Genomic DNA, 15,342 nt, shown 5'->3' with positions numbered 1-15,342 from the left:
AATCACTTTTAACCAACGCCCTAAGACCACCTCCAACGCTAAGTTTTTAAGAAGTTCTTAAGTGTTAAAGGTATTTAAATTAAATGAAAAATATAATTATAAGCTCAGAACCGATTCTAATTTAAGGTGTTTCAGAGACCGTCTCTAAGAGACACGTGTCAGATCGTGAGTGGCTTCGGACTTTTTACGGACAAAGTCGTCGATTTGGGTCAATATCACTGTTCATCATCGTGAGTTTGGGTTTGAGAGTCGGAGTGTTGGAAGACAAAATCGGTGGTGTATGCATTATCTTTATCATCTATGCGCATGATCCAGATTCGGTTTTGATCGGAACTGCCATGGAACGTATCATCGGCGGCAAGTACAAGCTCGGACGGAAGATCGGCGGTGGTTTTTTCGGAGAGATTTTCCTGGGTCTGTGTTATTGTTTCTCAATTTTCTTTTCTTTTTGGTTTCAAATTGATGCATATTGACGTTCCCTATTTTGGCAGCTACGCACGTTGATACGTTCGAGATCGTTGCTGTTAAGATCGTAAGTTTCAGCTCATCAGCTATTCTGGGGATTTAATTTAAATTCGTTCTGTTTTTAATCCTTAATCAAGTTCTTTGCTCGTGTTTGACTCTGAATTGACATTCTCTGAATTGATAAACTTTGATATTGATCAGTCAGGCAAGCTTTAAGCTCTTTAAAATGGTACTTCTTAGCTAACAATTATCCTTGATTCGATCAGTTTTGTTTCGCAGGAGGAGAGTAAAACGAAGCATCCCCAACTTCTCTATGAAGCCAAGCTTTACAGAATTCTTGAAGGAGGAAGTATGATTCTCATTCTCTATCTTTCTTTCTCATTTAAAGGAGTTTATTTAGAGGAGTTAGATTATCACATCATCAAAACCAATTTTGTTCCTGCAATTTCTCTTCTCCATAGAATTTGTTGAAAAATGATTGACATATGATACGCTTCAGTTATCGGGTTTATGTAATTGACTTTGAACTCGCCAAAAGATATCCTGATGCCAACACCAACCGCCACATCCCTTACAGGTATATTTGTGGTCATGGTCCATATATCACTTCTACCTTGTGTTCTATTATCTATCTTTTAGAGTTTTAAAGTCACATTATACAACTAATTCTCAACTAAGTGCCTTTATTTGAGTTTTAAGGTGACATTATGAACCTCTGTTTCTAGTCTTCCATGGCAGGGTCTTAAGGTTGTTGACAAGAAGCAAAAATATGACAGAATTTGTGAGAAGAATATAGCAACTCCGAATGAGGTCTATCTCATGCTCTTTTTTTTTAAGAACCCTTAATTAGAGCTCACCATTGGAGGAGAAAAGAATTTAGGGATTCTAAACTTTATATTAACTAAAAATTATGATTAAGAAATTGATAAGAACTTCTCATTAGTACTTACCATTGGAGATGCTCTAAGCAACTTTACTCCATCGATATAAAAATAACAACAGACTTGACAATGCTAATTAACAATTATCCCAATCCACATTAAACATTTATCAGAATCCAAAGTTGGTATATGATCAGGTCATTAACCATCAAGATATCGAACGAGAACCATAGTTTTATCTAGTGTAGCATCATAAAACATAAATGTTATCCCTTAATGCGACTCCATCAAACGTTAGATATTTGTTTACAACGGGAAATAGTTCAAAGTTACTTGATCGAATGGATCATAAGAGCTAGAATATTAATATCACACACGTTTATAAATTGCATGCAATCACACTAATCCCTTAACTGCCCTGGAACTAGAAAGTTGCCCCGTTCCAACCAAAGAAGGATCCCTGCAAGAAGATCCAGACGAGAAAGTGAAATGTCGATAATGACATATCAGGATGGCTATGGGCAGAAATAATCCAGATGATGAATTCTCGGGGCTTAATGACAAACAAACAAAAAGGGTGGGTGTAAAACTGATATAGAGCTCTCGAAAATGGTTTCTGCGATAGATCTAATTGTTTGTTTTGGCTTCTTTATGAGTAAAAGTTAAAGGTCTGTCTAAATGATGAACTTACACAAAAAAGATGTATTTGTTTCCTATTCATGACCTAGTAGTGCTGGTGTAAAGCGTGTAAACACTGTGCATATTCTTGGCTTTGGTGGGCCTAGAGAGACAACGAACAATTAAAATGAGACATGGGTGCGTGAAATCATCATCACATTTGATTATGTTTATGTTACGGCATCAAACAAGTTCTCAGAGAGGGAAATTGCTTGCCTTGGTGTCATAAAACTTGAGGAAGAATCGAGACTTGGGCACTGATAGCTTAGTCTCAAGAATGGCCGAAACCGCAGCGCTTAGCTTCTTGTTCACATCCGGATTAAGGCCACCGATAGAGACTAGCTCACCATAAGCTGCAGGCTCCTCGGTTCCACCAAATGATATGGGCACTGAGCCTTTCAACACAACCATCACATACTGCAAATTTCGATGAAAAATGCAATCAAATAATGAGGTACCCAAAAAACAAAAAGCAAATCTCTAAAGCAAACCATTTTTGTTTTAGGGCCGAAAACCAAATTTCAGAAATGAGAAGAAAAAAGAGGTCGGGAAGGGCATAGCAAACGTAGTAGAATAAAGAGACGAAACCCAAATCCAATTCAATAGCATTGCATTAGGTTTGAGCACGACTGTTACCTCTTTCTAAGCCAAATAAACATCAAGACTGTACAAACAGTCAAGAGCCTCGCCTTAGAGACCAGCCGGAGGTGTGAACCAATATAATAAGGATGGATCAACTAGCTAAAATTACATAGGGTTTCAATATTCTGCAAATTCTAAGAAAAAAAATCCACTCGAGATCCCTAAATGTCATTGATTAGAGAAAAGATAAGCAAAAAGACAACAAAGAGTTTCAACGCAACGTAACCTCAGCGAAAATGAAGAGTTCGTAAAAAAAAAAAAAAAAAAAAAACTAGGTACTCAGGAAACAGAATTAATTCAGAATTCGAAATAGAGGTAAAATCGAGAGAGAGTACGTTCACAGGCTTGCCGATGATTTTGGCGACGGTGGAGGAAGCTTCGGAGAGAATGGAAGAGGAATCGATGCCGTCGAGGCTAACGTTGGTGGAGATGTTAAGGCACGGCATTTTTCTTTCACTCTCGCTCTCTCTTTCTTTCACGTCTAATCTAATCACCCGATGCCCAACCTTTTTAGTAAAGCGGATAAATGTGTCTGGCAAATTCCCCTTCTGTCCTCGATTGCCTATTTTATTTATTCGCTTCGGCCCAACTTTTCGTTCCTTTCTCCATATGAGGCCCAACTTTTCGTTCCCTTCTCCATTTCAGGCCCAACTCTTAAGACTCCCGTCTTTATCATTTTACGATTGCTTGCATAGTTCCCAATTCCATGTATATATATTACTCCCTCTGTTCCAATAGATGTTTTAGGATTTTATCTTGTTCCACAAAAATAATGTTTTAAGAGTATTTAATGCTATTTTATTTGTAAATTAAAAAAAATGTATAGTTTATTTTTTTTTTCTTCTACTATACTTAACGAATCTTGTATTTCATACAAACCACTTTCACTTTTTCTAATTTTCTAAACTTTTCTGTTTTCACCAATACTGCAGCTTAAAATTTGTTGCCAATTGAACCCGAACGAACTGAAACGTACAACAGCAAGATGTTTTTTTTTTTAATTTATATATAGCAAATCGATTTTGCCACTGAGTGGGCTTCTAAATTCTAATTCACAAAATAGACTTTTGCCCAAAAATATAATGCCAAAGGCCATATAAATGACTTTGTGTCTCTCCATGAGTAATGACTTACCCAAAAAATATAGATGTGTTTCACTTACAAAGGCACTGCCGATAGAAAACCACGCCTACCGATGGATGAACAAGGCACGTTTCTCCACCCTTCACCTTCCTTGAAACACTCAACCTGTGATAAACACAACAACACACACATGATCAACATTTGATTATGTATATGGTGAGCTTTTTTATAAAAAAAAAAGTTCAGAACTAAACGTACAGTGTCTAAGATGTCTACTCCTTCCCCCATGTATCCACCGATGACATATATGGAGTCTTTCACCACTGCAGCTGCTGAATATCCTCTTGATTCCTTCATTGGTTCTCCGGCTATCCATGTCCCTGTCCGTGGATCATATATCTCAACACTCGATACCATTGTCGATCCATCAAACCCACCAATAGCATATCTGCATATGAAGACAACCTTAACCATCTTTACCAACATTTCTTTGTTTTTTATTTGTCAACATAAACAAACAGAAGGTTTTAACTTTGTATCTTCCAAAAAATACTCTCTGAATTACACTGACAATTGCTATATCTATATAAACCAAAAGTAAGCTAAAATGTAAACGCAAACTTGCAATCAATATTATTCTAATTATCTAGTGTCTGAACGTTGCAAGTTACTATTTTATTTGATAATTTGTTATCTCATTCAAAAACTTATTTTACCTTCTATAGTCAGTTGAGTCTACATATTTCTCCGTGTGCTCGTTACTGAAATTGAAAATTTTAATGGGGAGAAGAAACTTACAGCTTCTCGTTCAAAACAACAAGAGAGTGGCAGCCTCGTCTTGACTTCATCGATGCAATTTTCATCCACGAGTGCTCTCTAGGATCAAACCTTTCAGCTGTGCTGTAAATAAGTAAGAGAGAGAGAGAGAGAGAGAGAGAGAGAGTTTCCATTAAACTCATTTGTTAGCTTCGTATTTCAGTGTTAAGATTAGGGGGAGAAACAGAAGATAAGGCTTTAATGTTCTTACTTCAGGTACTCTTTCTCATCAAAACCACCGACAGCATAGATTGAACCGTTAAGCTCCGAGGATGCAACTGCAAATCTCTGAGATCACAGAACAGTGATAACCCAAAGAATAACGCCGAAGAGAAAGTCAAGGTATCATCTTGCTAAGGCTAACAGCCAATTGGTAAGTGAAAGCAAAAACTACATATCTAAGTTTATCCCTGCAACTCATTACTAGATGGTGTAAGTCAGCGAAATAGAGAGTAGCAGTTTTGACCATGGATTTTCATTGGGAACTTATGTCTTTAGCTGTGAACGTCTGTCAAAATGTTGCCCATTGGGAATCTAATCGACAACTTTTCAGACTATTGGCTTTCACCATATGTCATGCGGATACAGAAGAACGTTTACCTTCTGATCCATTGACCTTGTTCTAATCCATCTCCCTATATCTGGATCAAGCATCTCAACATCTGAAAAATATGCCTTACTATTCCCGCCGCCGATTGCAAATATTTTTCCATCCAAAGTGGCTCCCCCCAAACTTCCTTTTGGCTCGTTCAAGGGAGGGCACAAGCTCCACCGGCTATCTGTCCCGTTATATGATTCAACTTCAACATAATAAACAAGAGGCAAAACAGAAATCAAAGGTCAGGCTTTTTAATTAGGGCGAAAAACAAGCGAGTAGGGGTAGACACTGATCTTAGAATATGCACAGCTGAAGTGAAGTGCATGACATCAATAAACCTCACTTTACAGTCATTCGCTGAAAATCTTTAAGCTAATTCGTTTAGTAATTTGCTGAAAATCACAGTAATATGCTTTTGCTATTCATATTCAGTTTCTGTAGTTCTTTTGGCTGTTTGTTAAGAAAATCTGTAGGTTTATTATATATGTGTTGTATACAGGCTCTAATGCATTAATAGTTAACACAATTTAAGAAAAAATTGAAAGAAAAGACAGGACCGACCTGTGTTGGACCAGCCACAGCCACCGTCATCACCTCCAAAGATGTAGATTTTATCATCCAATTTTGCCACTGAAGCATTTGAACGGATACAACTCATTGAACTATGAGCCTTTACAACATTCCTGGATGGAAAATATGATTGCACTGATGACAATGCTGATTCAGAGTAACCATCAAATCCGCCCAAAAGAAGAATTCCCTCAGTTGAATCTAAGCTTGGATCATCTGGTGAATGGATCTCCATATCACTACCACCAGCTTTGACGATTGCAGGACCTGATAAGGACTCCAGCATTTTGCAACGCTCTCTCAATCTCTGAATTTCCTTGTGTGCTTCATCCTGAAACACCAAAAAAATCAAAAAGTAAATGTGTCATGGTTTCTCCGCCATAAAATTTTGAGCTTACAGGTTCCAAAAACAAGAAGGAAATGGTAACTAGAGTGGAACACCAGGCTAAAAATGACAGAGCTTCTACTGATATGATTACTCTCTACACATCTAAACCCTGATTATAGCGCACATACTATGATAGCTCTGTGGAATATCATTGATGTCAGACTCTTCATGTGTTCACCAGATAACTAGGGGACGTTTCATATCCAACATTCACAAATGCAAAGGAATTCCACAAGGAAGGATGAAAATCCACAATAACTTGTTCTAAACAAAAATATTACCAATTTCTCTTCCAAGTAACATATCTTGGTTGAATTTTCCATCCCGTATGCCCTGAGTTCCTTCACCTCCTGCATCAACTGCAAAAGAGATTAATGCAATATGATCCCATTGATTTTGAGTTGGATTAGGAACGGTCTGAGGCAGTTTCTGCTTAACGATTCCTTCAATATTATAGCTGATATAAATAATTCTACACATTTAATAATTAACAGCTTGGATGGGTAAAAGGTGAAAAAGACGTTGGGTTAGCGTTTTCTAAAATCAATCCTTAGGTTTCTGGTTTATCATTGGTTCTGCAAATAAATAAAGGCGAAAGGGTTGACTTTAGCAGATTTACACATAGAGTAACACAAGTATATAACTGGAGACCTAGTGTCGGTAAGTACCAACCAGATGTAGATACCAAAGTACCTGGCTTATTGTCGGTTGACGAGGAGATGATACGAGAGAAATGTCATCCCCTTTCCCCTCTGAACATGTTGCCTCTTGGTCTCTGTCGTCCAAGTTCTTACAGGTGGGAATGTCGGCTTGGTCAATAGTTTCCATTAGACTATTATCTCGATGCTCATTACTAAGTGCGAGATCCTTCAGTTTCTCAAGAATACAATCCTTATCCTTTTGTTTGGAGTTTACGTCTGGATGATTTTCAGAGATATCAGGATGAAAAACAGCAGCTGAGGAGTCAGATTCACTGCCAGAACCGAGTGACACCTCCAAGATATCCACCGTTTCATTCTTCGAAGGCTTAACCTCATCACTATTCTCTTTAATTTCACTTGACTGAGCAAAGTGAAAAAGCTGTCTATCGCATGATGAACTCAAAGGTGGGTTAAGTTTCACAGCAAAAGATGTTAGCAGACACATCAACTTGTTTGTCTGTAAATGATCAAGCTCGAACCAAAAATGGTGAGAAGTGTAGTAATTATCTTCAATTGCAGGTTTGAATTTTTCTTCAGAAAGGGGTTCACACTGTAGCCGAACACTGATTTGAACCTGAAAAACCATAAAAAGACCATTACATATTTCATGAAATTTATACTGCCCATTGAAAAGGGTAGCAAGATTCAAGCCACCTCAAAAACAATGTGTAATTCAATGAATGTATCATAGAAAAACATATTATGAAAGGTGAACAAATCACCGTCTGGTACCTGTGCAGGATATGAGGTTTTCTCAGAGCCCTTAGAGGTCCAGCCATAAGGGTCGATATTAAGCTGACCAGGACCAGCAGCATCAAAAATTCCATGAAGTTTACGATCAGAATAGTTGAAAAGAAACAACGGCAAACCTACATCAATCTTCTGCACATATGAAATGTGGTTATAGGGTAGACCTGTCAAAATCAATTAGCGAATTCAGGAATCATATACATAGTACATGCTAAACAAGAGTAGGGATGTGAGAGACTACATCCAGTAACTTGACAATTTCATTCATCAAAGACAAAATATGAGACGCTGCATATAGAAAATTGAATCATAAATATTAAAATCGCGGAAATACAGTTAAGGAACAACAACATACAACAGTGAACAAGCATTGGAATACAGTGGGGGAGAGCAAACAAACAGTTTTATCCAGCAGAAGCAGAAACCAGGATAGGAGATTACTTAGAAGAGAGACAGTAACTAATACGGTTTCCAGGATAGGCTTTTCAAGAAGACTCACCAAACAGCTGTTTCGACATACATTCTTTGATGGTATTCTTCGTGCAGCCAAATACTACACCGCCAAGTTGACTTTTCGTCAGGTTTCTGCATGAAAAATTTCCCCTCCATTGAGCCATCCTGTCATGCATTGGGCGAAAGATTAGAATGCCAATGATTCATAGTGCGCACTTCAACTATTGAAGCGGGTCCCATTGTTCCAACCTTGTAATTGAAAAGGAGGAGGAAAACCTTCAAACAGATGGTGTGCATTACTAATGCACTGAACAGGCAGCTTGAGATGCTAAATTTCAAAATCACGAAGATGGAACACACAGATTTGCACGATGACACTCACTCAAAACACGAAACGCAAATGTAATCAAAAAGCCAACAAGCAAAAACACAACCGGAGATCAACAGATAACCCTCAAACAGAAGCGCAGAGTTCAAATTTAATAAGCAGTCCAACACGAGAAAAATCAACTACTCGAAATGCGTGAAAACGTTTAAAGGAAATCAAAACCGGACGTCTGAATTTCCGAGAAAATAGGACGTGAATAGTCCACACTTAAACATCGTATTCGGAGAAGACGCAACCAGAGCCGGATAAAAAAAAAAGTTATAAGGAAAAAAAAACCCTAGGAAAAAGCAATAGACAACTACTAAAACCTAAATGCCGGAGAATCGAACACTGGAAACTGGAATTCGAGCTTGATGAACACACACAAAAAAAAAAAGGCTTTGGGACTTACTTGAGACAGAGCGGTGAGAAATCGAAGAAGAAGAAGCCTCGGAGAGAGAGCTAAAGATGGAGCGCCATTACTAGTGATGGTAATGGCAAGCCGAAGCGACGAAAACTGAGCACCTACTAAGCGACAGAAATTGAGTGCTAAACTGGGATATTTTAAATTTTTATTCCTTTTTTGGGATCTTCCTTCAGTTTTCTTTAAAATATACAGTACATTTTTTCCCTTTTTTAAGTTTATTTCCAAATATTAGAAAGGCTACTCGATAAAATTTCCAACTTTTATTTATAGCGAATATTGGACATCGATAAAAAAATGTATATACAATAGTCATACTCTAGTGTAGTATAGTATTTATTATTATCTTTCAAAAAAGCATGCATGTGTTGTCAAATCATGGCTTACAAAGATCATAATTTTATTAAACTATAAAAATAGAAAGCATGTGTTGTTTTTTTTGGTAATAAAATATTGTTTTACTCTCAGGAAAATATATGGTAGACCGTAGATGTTAATCTTATGAAATAGATTGGATGTAGGTTTCTTTCTTTCTTTCCTTGTTGTTAATTGTTGGATTTGAAAGTTTATGCTGTATCTACGAGTAGAGTGAGAAATATATATATTTTTTTTTTTGATATATATAGTTAAGAACAAATTGTATCTGTGTAAAGATAGATAAATCTGAACCGTGAAAGCTATTCTAAAACTATGGAACAAATGAAAAAGGAGATGCCATCTTCCTTTTTTATTTTATTTTTACCCTTTTTAGGCTGAAGTTAGAAATAGATTTAGATGTGGACATGCATAAGCCAAACATAAAAGTACAGTATTGTTGAAGTGGTTGGTTGATACTAACTTTATACTATTGTTTTTCATAGTCAAGAAAATAAATTAAAGGAAACAGTTTTTATCCGAGCAGGGGCAACATAAACATTTTGGGGTGGGAGCCCCATACCTTCGGAAATTGGGAGTTGAACTCCACATAAGCCTAAGCATCAACCTAGAAGCTAAAAAGACTTTACAGTTAAACTAATCCAAAAAATTAATGTAAACTTCAAGTTACTGTTACAGCCGGGAATGTCTTTCATTTTTACGCTTTGGCTTTTTATCCCTCTCTCGAGTTCTTTTCTTTTAACAAATTAACTCTGGAACAAATTTACAGTTAGTTAATTCTTCTTTCTACGAGAGGTTGCGTAGAGGTGTGTTGGAACACAGACACGCGGCTCCTTGATGGCTGTATTCCGCCGCGTGTATCCGACGTGGCGGTGCCTGCTTCTGCAATAACTAGGGCTTTTATTTAGCACAGTAGTCTAGTACTGTATTAAAGGAATTATCTAAGAGAAAGAGAGTGTGAAGATTGTCGCTAACAATATGGCTCATGCAACGTTCACGCCGGAAGGGCAGCAGACGGAGTCGTTTCGGCTCTTGAGCGGCCACAAAATCCCAGCCGTTGGATTGGGCACCTGGCGATCTGGGTCTCATGCCACCCACTCCGTTTTCACTGCACTCGTCGAGGTCTACATCTCCAAACCTCCCCCTCTAATATAATCAACGGCTAACTCATATATATATATATATATATAGAGAAGATTTAGGATTAGCTCCATGTTTATAAACTCTTGTGTGGAATCCGCAGGGTGGTTATAGGCACATAGATACAGCTTGGGAGTATGGTGATCAGAAAGAGGTCTCTCTCTCTCTCTCTTTCTCTCTATCTTTCTTGTTTTGAGTTAAGACGTACGTAAACAATTGCTTACTCTGTCAAACAAAGGTCGGTCAAGGGATGAAGAGGGCGATGCACGCTGGTATTGAGAGGAGAGACCTCTTCGTGACGTCCAAGCTCTGGTAACAATTTTTTTTTAAAGAAACGATTCCTTTCTTTGCTTCACTCTTTTCTCGCCATTGATATAAAAGTTTCTTTTGTACATGTGTATCTTTATATATATATATATAAAGGTGCACAGAGTTATCTCCTCAGAGAGTGCGTCCTGCTCTGCAAAATACCCTTCAAGAGCTTCAATTAGACTACCTTGATCTTTACCTGGTATGTTGTTCCCTCGAGTACTATCTGAATCTATGTTGTAGTTTTTACTCTTCAATTCAGTTTTTGTGTCTAGATTCACTGGCCTTTCCGGCTAAGAGAAGGAGCCAGTAGGCCACCAAAAGCAGGGGACGTCCTTGACTTTGACATGGAAGGTGTTTGGAGAGAAATGGAGAAGCTTGTCAAAGACAATCTTGTTAGGAACATTGGCGTCTGTAACTTTACAATCACTAAGCTCAATAAGCTCCTAGGAATGGCTGAATTGATCCCTTCCGTTTGTCAGGTACTCTCTTAGTTAGTCACAGTCTTAAAATCATGTGTAAGTTGATTTAATCGATTTTGTTTGCTTTGCCTTAGATGGAAATGCATCCAGGTTGGAGGAACGATCAAATGCTTCAACTCTGCAAGGAGAATGAGATTCATGTTACAGTAAGCACTACTATGACTCTTTGTTCACCTCTCTGGACAAAGTTTCGCTGCTTAATGACTTCAACACGCGATCTTATATTGGTTGTGAAATTGCATTATTGGAAACTTGCAAGGCCTATTCGCCACTGGGATCTCAGCAAGGCGGGAGAGATCTGATACATGACCAGACGGTGGATAGGATAGCGAAGAAGCTGAACAAGACGCCTGGACAGGTTCTAGTGAAATGGGGTCTACAGAGAGGAACAAGTGTCATCCCCAAGTCACTGAATCCAGACAGGATCAAAGAGAACATTAAAGTCTTTGACTGGGTGATCCCTGAACAAGACTTCCAAGCTCTCAGCAGCATCACTGACCAGGTAAAACTAACCGTATGACCAACCAGAACCTTTTGACGATCTGTTAATACTTACCATTGTTCATGGATGAGCACCAACATAAAAAAAATGACCTGCTTTATGGGACTATTAGTTTATTTTAGTTAGCAGTTACACCATTATTTTGTGTTAGCGAGGAACAGAACAGAGTAAGAAACAGAGCATTTATATGTGTCTTCTCTGTTTCTGTGTTACGCTTAGGGACAATTAGTCTATTTCTGTTAGCGAGACTCTGAACAGAGTAAGAAACAGAGCACTTTTTTTTTGTTTTCTGTGTGCTTCTGAGTTTTTTAAGGTTAAGGGTTTATTCACTCTGTTTTTGGTCCTATAAATGTTCTCACTTTTGATCATCTTTGACCTGGATGCAGAAACGAGTGATGGACGGTGAGGATATTTTCGTCAACAAGACGGAAGGTCCATTCCGTAGTGTGGCTGATTTATGGGACCATGAAGACTAATCGAAGCCAAGAATCAAATAAAGTCGTGTAAGGACCTTTTTTGTTGTGTAAAGTTTCTAAAATAATAAAGAAAAAGGAGCTCTAATTCGCAGCGCACATATTTTTCCTAAGAACTATGAAAACATTTATGCCATCAAACCTTCCTCGGAGACGGATGAGAGTTGTTGTACGGCCAAAACAGAGGCAGCTAGGTTGAGATCTCTAGAGATGAGAAGATCTCCGATCTCTCCAAGCTCCTCGTTCTCGCTCCATACCGATAATCCTTGAAGCACTTGGAAACTCGCTTCGTGTCTGATCCCAACCATCATCAGGTCGTAACTGCTCCCTTCTTCCCTCAGTAGGCTCACCAGACCGCTCGCTTCCTCTATCCTTACCTAATAACCACGAAAGACGCAAACCATATCGGTCAAACTAAACCGGATATGATTGAAAAGAAACGATTTTTCTTTCCTTTTTTTGGGTTGTTGTACGTACCTCTCGTAAGGAAACGTTTTGATTGTAGAAGGTGTCTTTACGGAACTTTTCGATGGCTTTGAAATCGAGCCTTCTTTCTATAACGTCGTTTAGCTGCGATGCGCTTTCGCTGTCGATGAGTTTAAGAACGTTTAGATGTACGCACGGGTTGTTCGTCATCCTAACAGCAAACGCCAGGGCCTCCCGGTCGTCTGCTCCTCCCAGGAATATCGCACAGACGTTGATTCTCATCATCGTCATCGTCGTCGTTCCCATGTTCTTGAAATCCGGAAGCCTTCCTTGGTCAAATAGAATCGCGACAGAGCACGGCGAACCGCTCAAAACGTTGCGGCAAAGACGTCGCTCCGCCGCAGTTCCACCGTCGATGGCGATGATGATGAGATCGGTTTCTTTGTCGAAGGCCAACGCGCAGACATCCTCATGCATCGTCTCGCTGGGGGCAACTGCGGTGAAACATTCCACGGAAACGTTTTTGTGAGAAGAGTGTCCGTTTTCAAATATCTTGAAGGCTTTGGAGATCTGATCTCGGCGGTTGGAGGACGCTGATGGGTCGTCGTTGTGATGGGATTGGTGCTGAATGAGGAGAGGGACGTGATGGTGGTGGAGCTCTTCAAGGTTGACGGAAACGACGGAGAGAGAAGAGTCGGTGGAAGGACAAGAAGAGAGCTCTAGGACGGTGAGCACGGAAGGGACGGTTTCGAGGTGGTAGTAACATGCGAGCATCTTTATCGGCTTGTTTGGTTCGTAGTGCTCAACCGTTTGTCTCCGGTGAGTGATGTGCTTCCGCTGCATCCAGCCGTAGAGGTTTTTGACTATGGCCGTGAAAATGGTTGAGTGAACCATTGCAGAGACCACCATTATCCCAAATGCTTCCTGGCTTATATTCTGCATCCCTTAACACAATTGTTTCAGATTAGTATACGTCATATTCTTATTTTTATCCCCGTTATAATGAATATGCGTGACTTGATGATCTACTAAAACAATTTTACCTTGTAGTTCAACAACTGTTTGAAGAGTTGGACATCGTAGATCCCTTGTATTGAGACGATGAACCCGACAATCACGGCTTCTGATAAAGGGACCTTGAAGTAAAGCGACGGTAGGACGATGGATGCAAACTTTGCAGCACTGATGGTAAAGAAAAGGCCCTCCAAAATGATGACGTCTCGTCGTTTAAACGAAAAGAAATCGACGTTGTTACCGATTCCGAGGACGTAAATGGGCATCAGAACCGCCCAACAGAAGCAACCGATCTTGTCGGTGAGACCAGTAGCAAGAGGAGGCGTCTTAGGAGTGACAAGACCGAGAACCACAGATCCCACTAAGTAAGGAAACCCTACGGTTTCGCACAGGAAAGTGGTGGTGCATAACATGATGCAAATGATGCATAGATGCGAACCCTTTAGTTTCTTTCCTTGAGGTGTTCTTCTCTCTATCCATTTGAATATTGGTCGGCACACAACTACTGTACCAACGATCAGTAGTACCTAATCATTTTTTAAATTATTTATAAAATCTATACATGGATCGATGATGCTAAATAATACAATCAAGATGGAGGAAGAAATAACGACATTTAATTACCTTTGTGAAGGTCGGCACATAAGTGATCTTGGAGTACTTGTGTCGCAAGAAACTATTGAACGTAATTAAAACGAGGAAAAACCCCCAGCCGAAGCAGTTTGACACCATAATGGAGGAGAGGGCTAACCTTCCGGGCTCCGAATTTAGCATCTTGAGATTCGATAAAACCGAATAGGCCACTTGAAAAAACACTGCAGATTCGTTTGTCAGCACATCGTGAAGCTGCTTGTGCTTAGTTTGCGCCACGCTTCCACGTATGTTGCTCGAGATGACGCTACCTGCTATAGAGCCAACCACGTACGGAAATAGAAAAAGAGATAAACCATTGATGATTGCGAGCTTCCCTCCTCGCTTTATAACTCCCATGTCTACTTGAGCTGTGCTTATATATGAGATGAACATGAAGGCTATCGCCTCTAATGATTCGATTATGAAGACGCTTCTTGTGTTGAAAAATCTTCTTACTAAATCTATGTTTTGCCCCAAAGCTGAGGGCCCTAAGAATATCCCAGCCTGTTTCATATATACCACATGCAAGAAATCACTTATCAAGTCATAACCTTTTCCAGAAATAAACCGCATGCACATGTTGTGTATATCTATCCATATTAAAAGAAGGAAAAAAAAACCTTCTCACAAAAACAACTTTAAAATCAAAAAGAGTTGTCCAAAATGAATACTTCCTCATCATGTAGATAGACGAGATTGCCATCAAACACTTTTCTTACTTTTCTATGTTCTTATATGAAAAAAAGAAAACTGATTAATTAATTACCAGAATTTGAGTGACAAAGTCGACGTTTCCGAGAGGAAGGAGGAGAACTTGGAAGAAGGAAGAGAGAGAAGAGACGAGGGAAATGAGAAGAAGAAGAAGAGGAGTCGAATACTTCAACGGGTCATCTCCTCTAAATAATCCCGCAGAGCTTGATCCAAGCCATGGCTCACAGAAAAATTCTCTCGTTCCATTTCTAACATTAATGTTCATCCTCTATTTCTTTTTTTTTTTCTTTCTTTTTTTTGGTTGAGAAATGAGTTAATGTGTTTGACTATTTTCACCCAACGTTGTTCATCTTATATAATCCAGTTTTGTTTTTGTTTTTGTTTTTGAATTCATCACAATGCTAATTAATAACTGAGCTAACAGAGAGGTTGTTGAGCTGGGAAAGATGATACATGTTTCT

At 39.0% G+C, this 15,342-nt stretch overlaps 4 protein-coding genes and 1 long non-coding RNA gene across 8 annotated transcripts; 2 read left to right on the top strand and 3 right to left on the bottom strand.

The window, feature by feature from the left end:
* Nucleotides 1-217: 217 nt before the first annotated feature.
* Nucleotides 218-1,431, top strand: LOC18019547. The gene is made up of 5 exons (XR_002899668.1): nucleotides 218-414; nucleotides 492-532; nucleotides 732-814; nucleotides 965-1,042; nucleotides 1,191-1,431. It is a non-coding gene; the product is annotated as an uncharacterized LOC18019547 (long non-coding RNA).
* A 134-nt stretch (nucleotides 1,432-1,565) lies between these two features.
* On the bottom strand, nucleotides 1,566-3,204 carry LOC18019546 (macrophage migration inhibitory factor homolog). The gene is made up of 3 exons (XM_006398533.2): nucleotides 3,002-3,204; nucleotides 2,241-2,441; nucleotides 1,566-1,806 (listed from the first exon to the last, which is right to left on the bottom strand). The coding sequence occupies exons 1-3, from the start codon at nucleotides 3,110-3,112 to the stop codon at nucleotides 1,771-1,773; spliced, it is 348 nt and encodes a 115-aa protein (XP_006398596.1). The 5' UTR covers nucleotides 3,113-3,204; the 3' UTR covers nucleotides 1,566-1,770.
* Nucleotides 3,205-3,655: 451 nt separating this feature from the next.
* Nucleotides 3,656-8,909, bottom strand: LOC18019545. 4 transcript variants are annotated; one of them, XM_024156459.1, is made up of 12 exons: nucleotides 8,805-8,909; nucleotides 8,072-8,190; nucleotides 7,696-7,736; nucleotides 7,555-7,617; nucleotides 6,815-7,396; nucleotides 6,403-6,480; nucleotides 5,725-6,064; nucleotides 5,166-5,365; nucleotides 4,777-4,853; nucleotides 4,548-4,649; nucleotides 4,008-4,197; nucleotides 3,656-3,914 (listed from the first exon to the last, which is right to left on the bottom strand). In XM_024156459.1, the coding sequence occupies exons 2-12, from the start codon at nucleotides 8,187-8,189 to the stop codon at nucleotides 3,825-3,827; spliced, it is 1,881 nt and encodes a 626-aa protein (XP_024012227.1). In that variant the 5' UTR covers nucleotide 8,190; nucleotides 8,805-8,909; the 3' UTR covers nucleotides 3,656-3,824. The 4 variants fall into 4 exon arrangements, with proteins under 4 accessions (XP_024012227.1, XP_006398595.1, XP_024012226.1 ...); XM_006398532.2 differs by having other exon boundaries at nucleotides 7,555-7,736; XM_024156458.1 differs by having other exon boundaries at nucleotides 5,166-5,344; nucleotides 7,555-7,736.
* Nucleotides 8,910-10,144: 1,235 nt separating this feature from the next.
* On the top strand, nucleotides 10,145-12,190 carry LOC18019544 (aldose reductase). Its single transcript, XM_006398531.2, has 8 exons — nucleotides 10,145-10,313; nucleotides 10,435-10,485; nucleotides 10,570-10,643; nucleotides 10,755-10,842; nucleotides 10,916-11,122; nucleotides 11,197-11,268; nucleotides 11,382-11,624; nucleotides 12,011-12,190. The coding sequence occupies exons 1-8, from the start codon at nucleotides 10,170-10,172 to the stop codon at nucleotides 12,098-12,100; spliced, it is 969 nt and encodes a 322-aa protein (XP_006398594.1). The 5' UTR covers nucleotides 10,145-10,169; the 3' UTR covers nucleotides 12,101-12,190.
* Nucleotides 12,191-12,221: 31 nt separating this feature from the next.
* On the bottom strand, nucleotides 12,222-15,146 carry LOC18019543 (cation/H(+) antiporter 26). The gene is made up of 5 exons (XM_006398530.2): nucleotides 14,937-15,146; nucleotides 14,162-14,674; nucleotides 13,567-14,064; nucleotides 12,575-13,459; nucleotides 12,222-12,474 (listed from the first exon to the last, which is right to left on the bottom strand). Exons 1-5 carry the CDS (start codon nucleotides 15,144-15,146, stop codon nucleotides 12,226-12,228), a joined length of 2,355 nt encoding a protein of 784 aa, XP_006398593.1. The 3' UTR covers nucleotides 12,222-12,225.
* Nucleotides 15,147-15,342: the final 196 nt, after the last annotated feature.

The sequence above is a fragment of the Eutrema salsugineum genome, unplaced genomic scaffold (genome assembly GCF_000478725.1).
Source record: "Eutrema salsugineum unplaced genomic scaffold, Eutsalg1_0 scaffold_2, whole genome shotgun sequence".
In the NCBI taxonomy this organism is placed as follows: Eukaryota; Viridiplantae; Streptophyta; class Magnoliopsida; order Brassicales; family Brassicaceae; genus Eutrema; species Eutrema salsugineum.
This window is presented reverse-complemented; position numbering and strand designations above follow the sequence as displayed.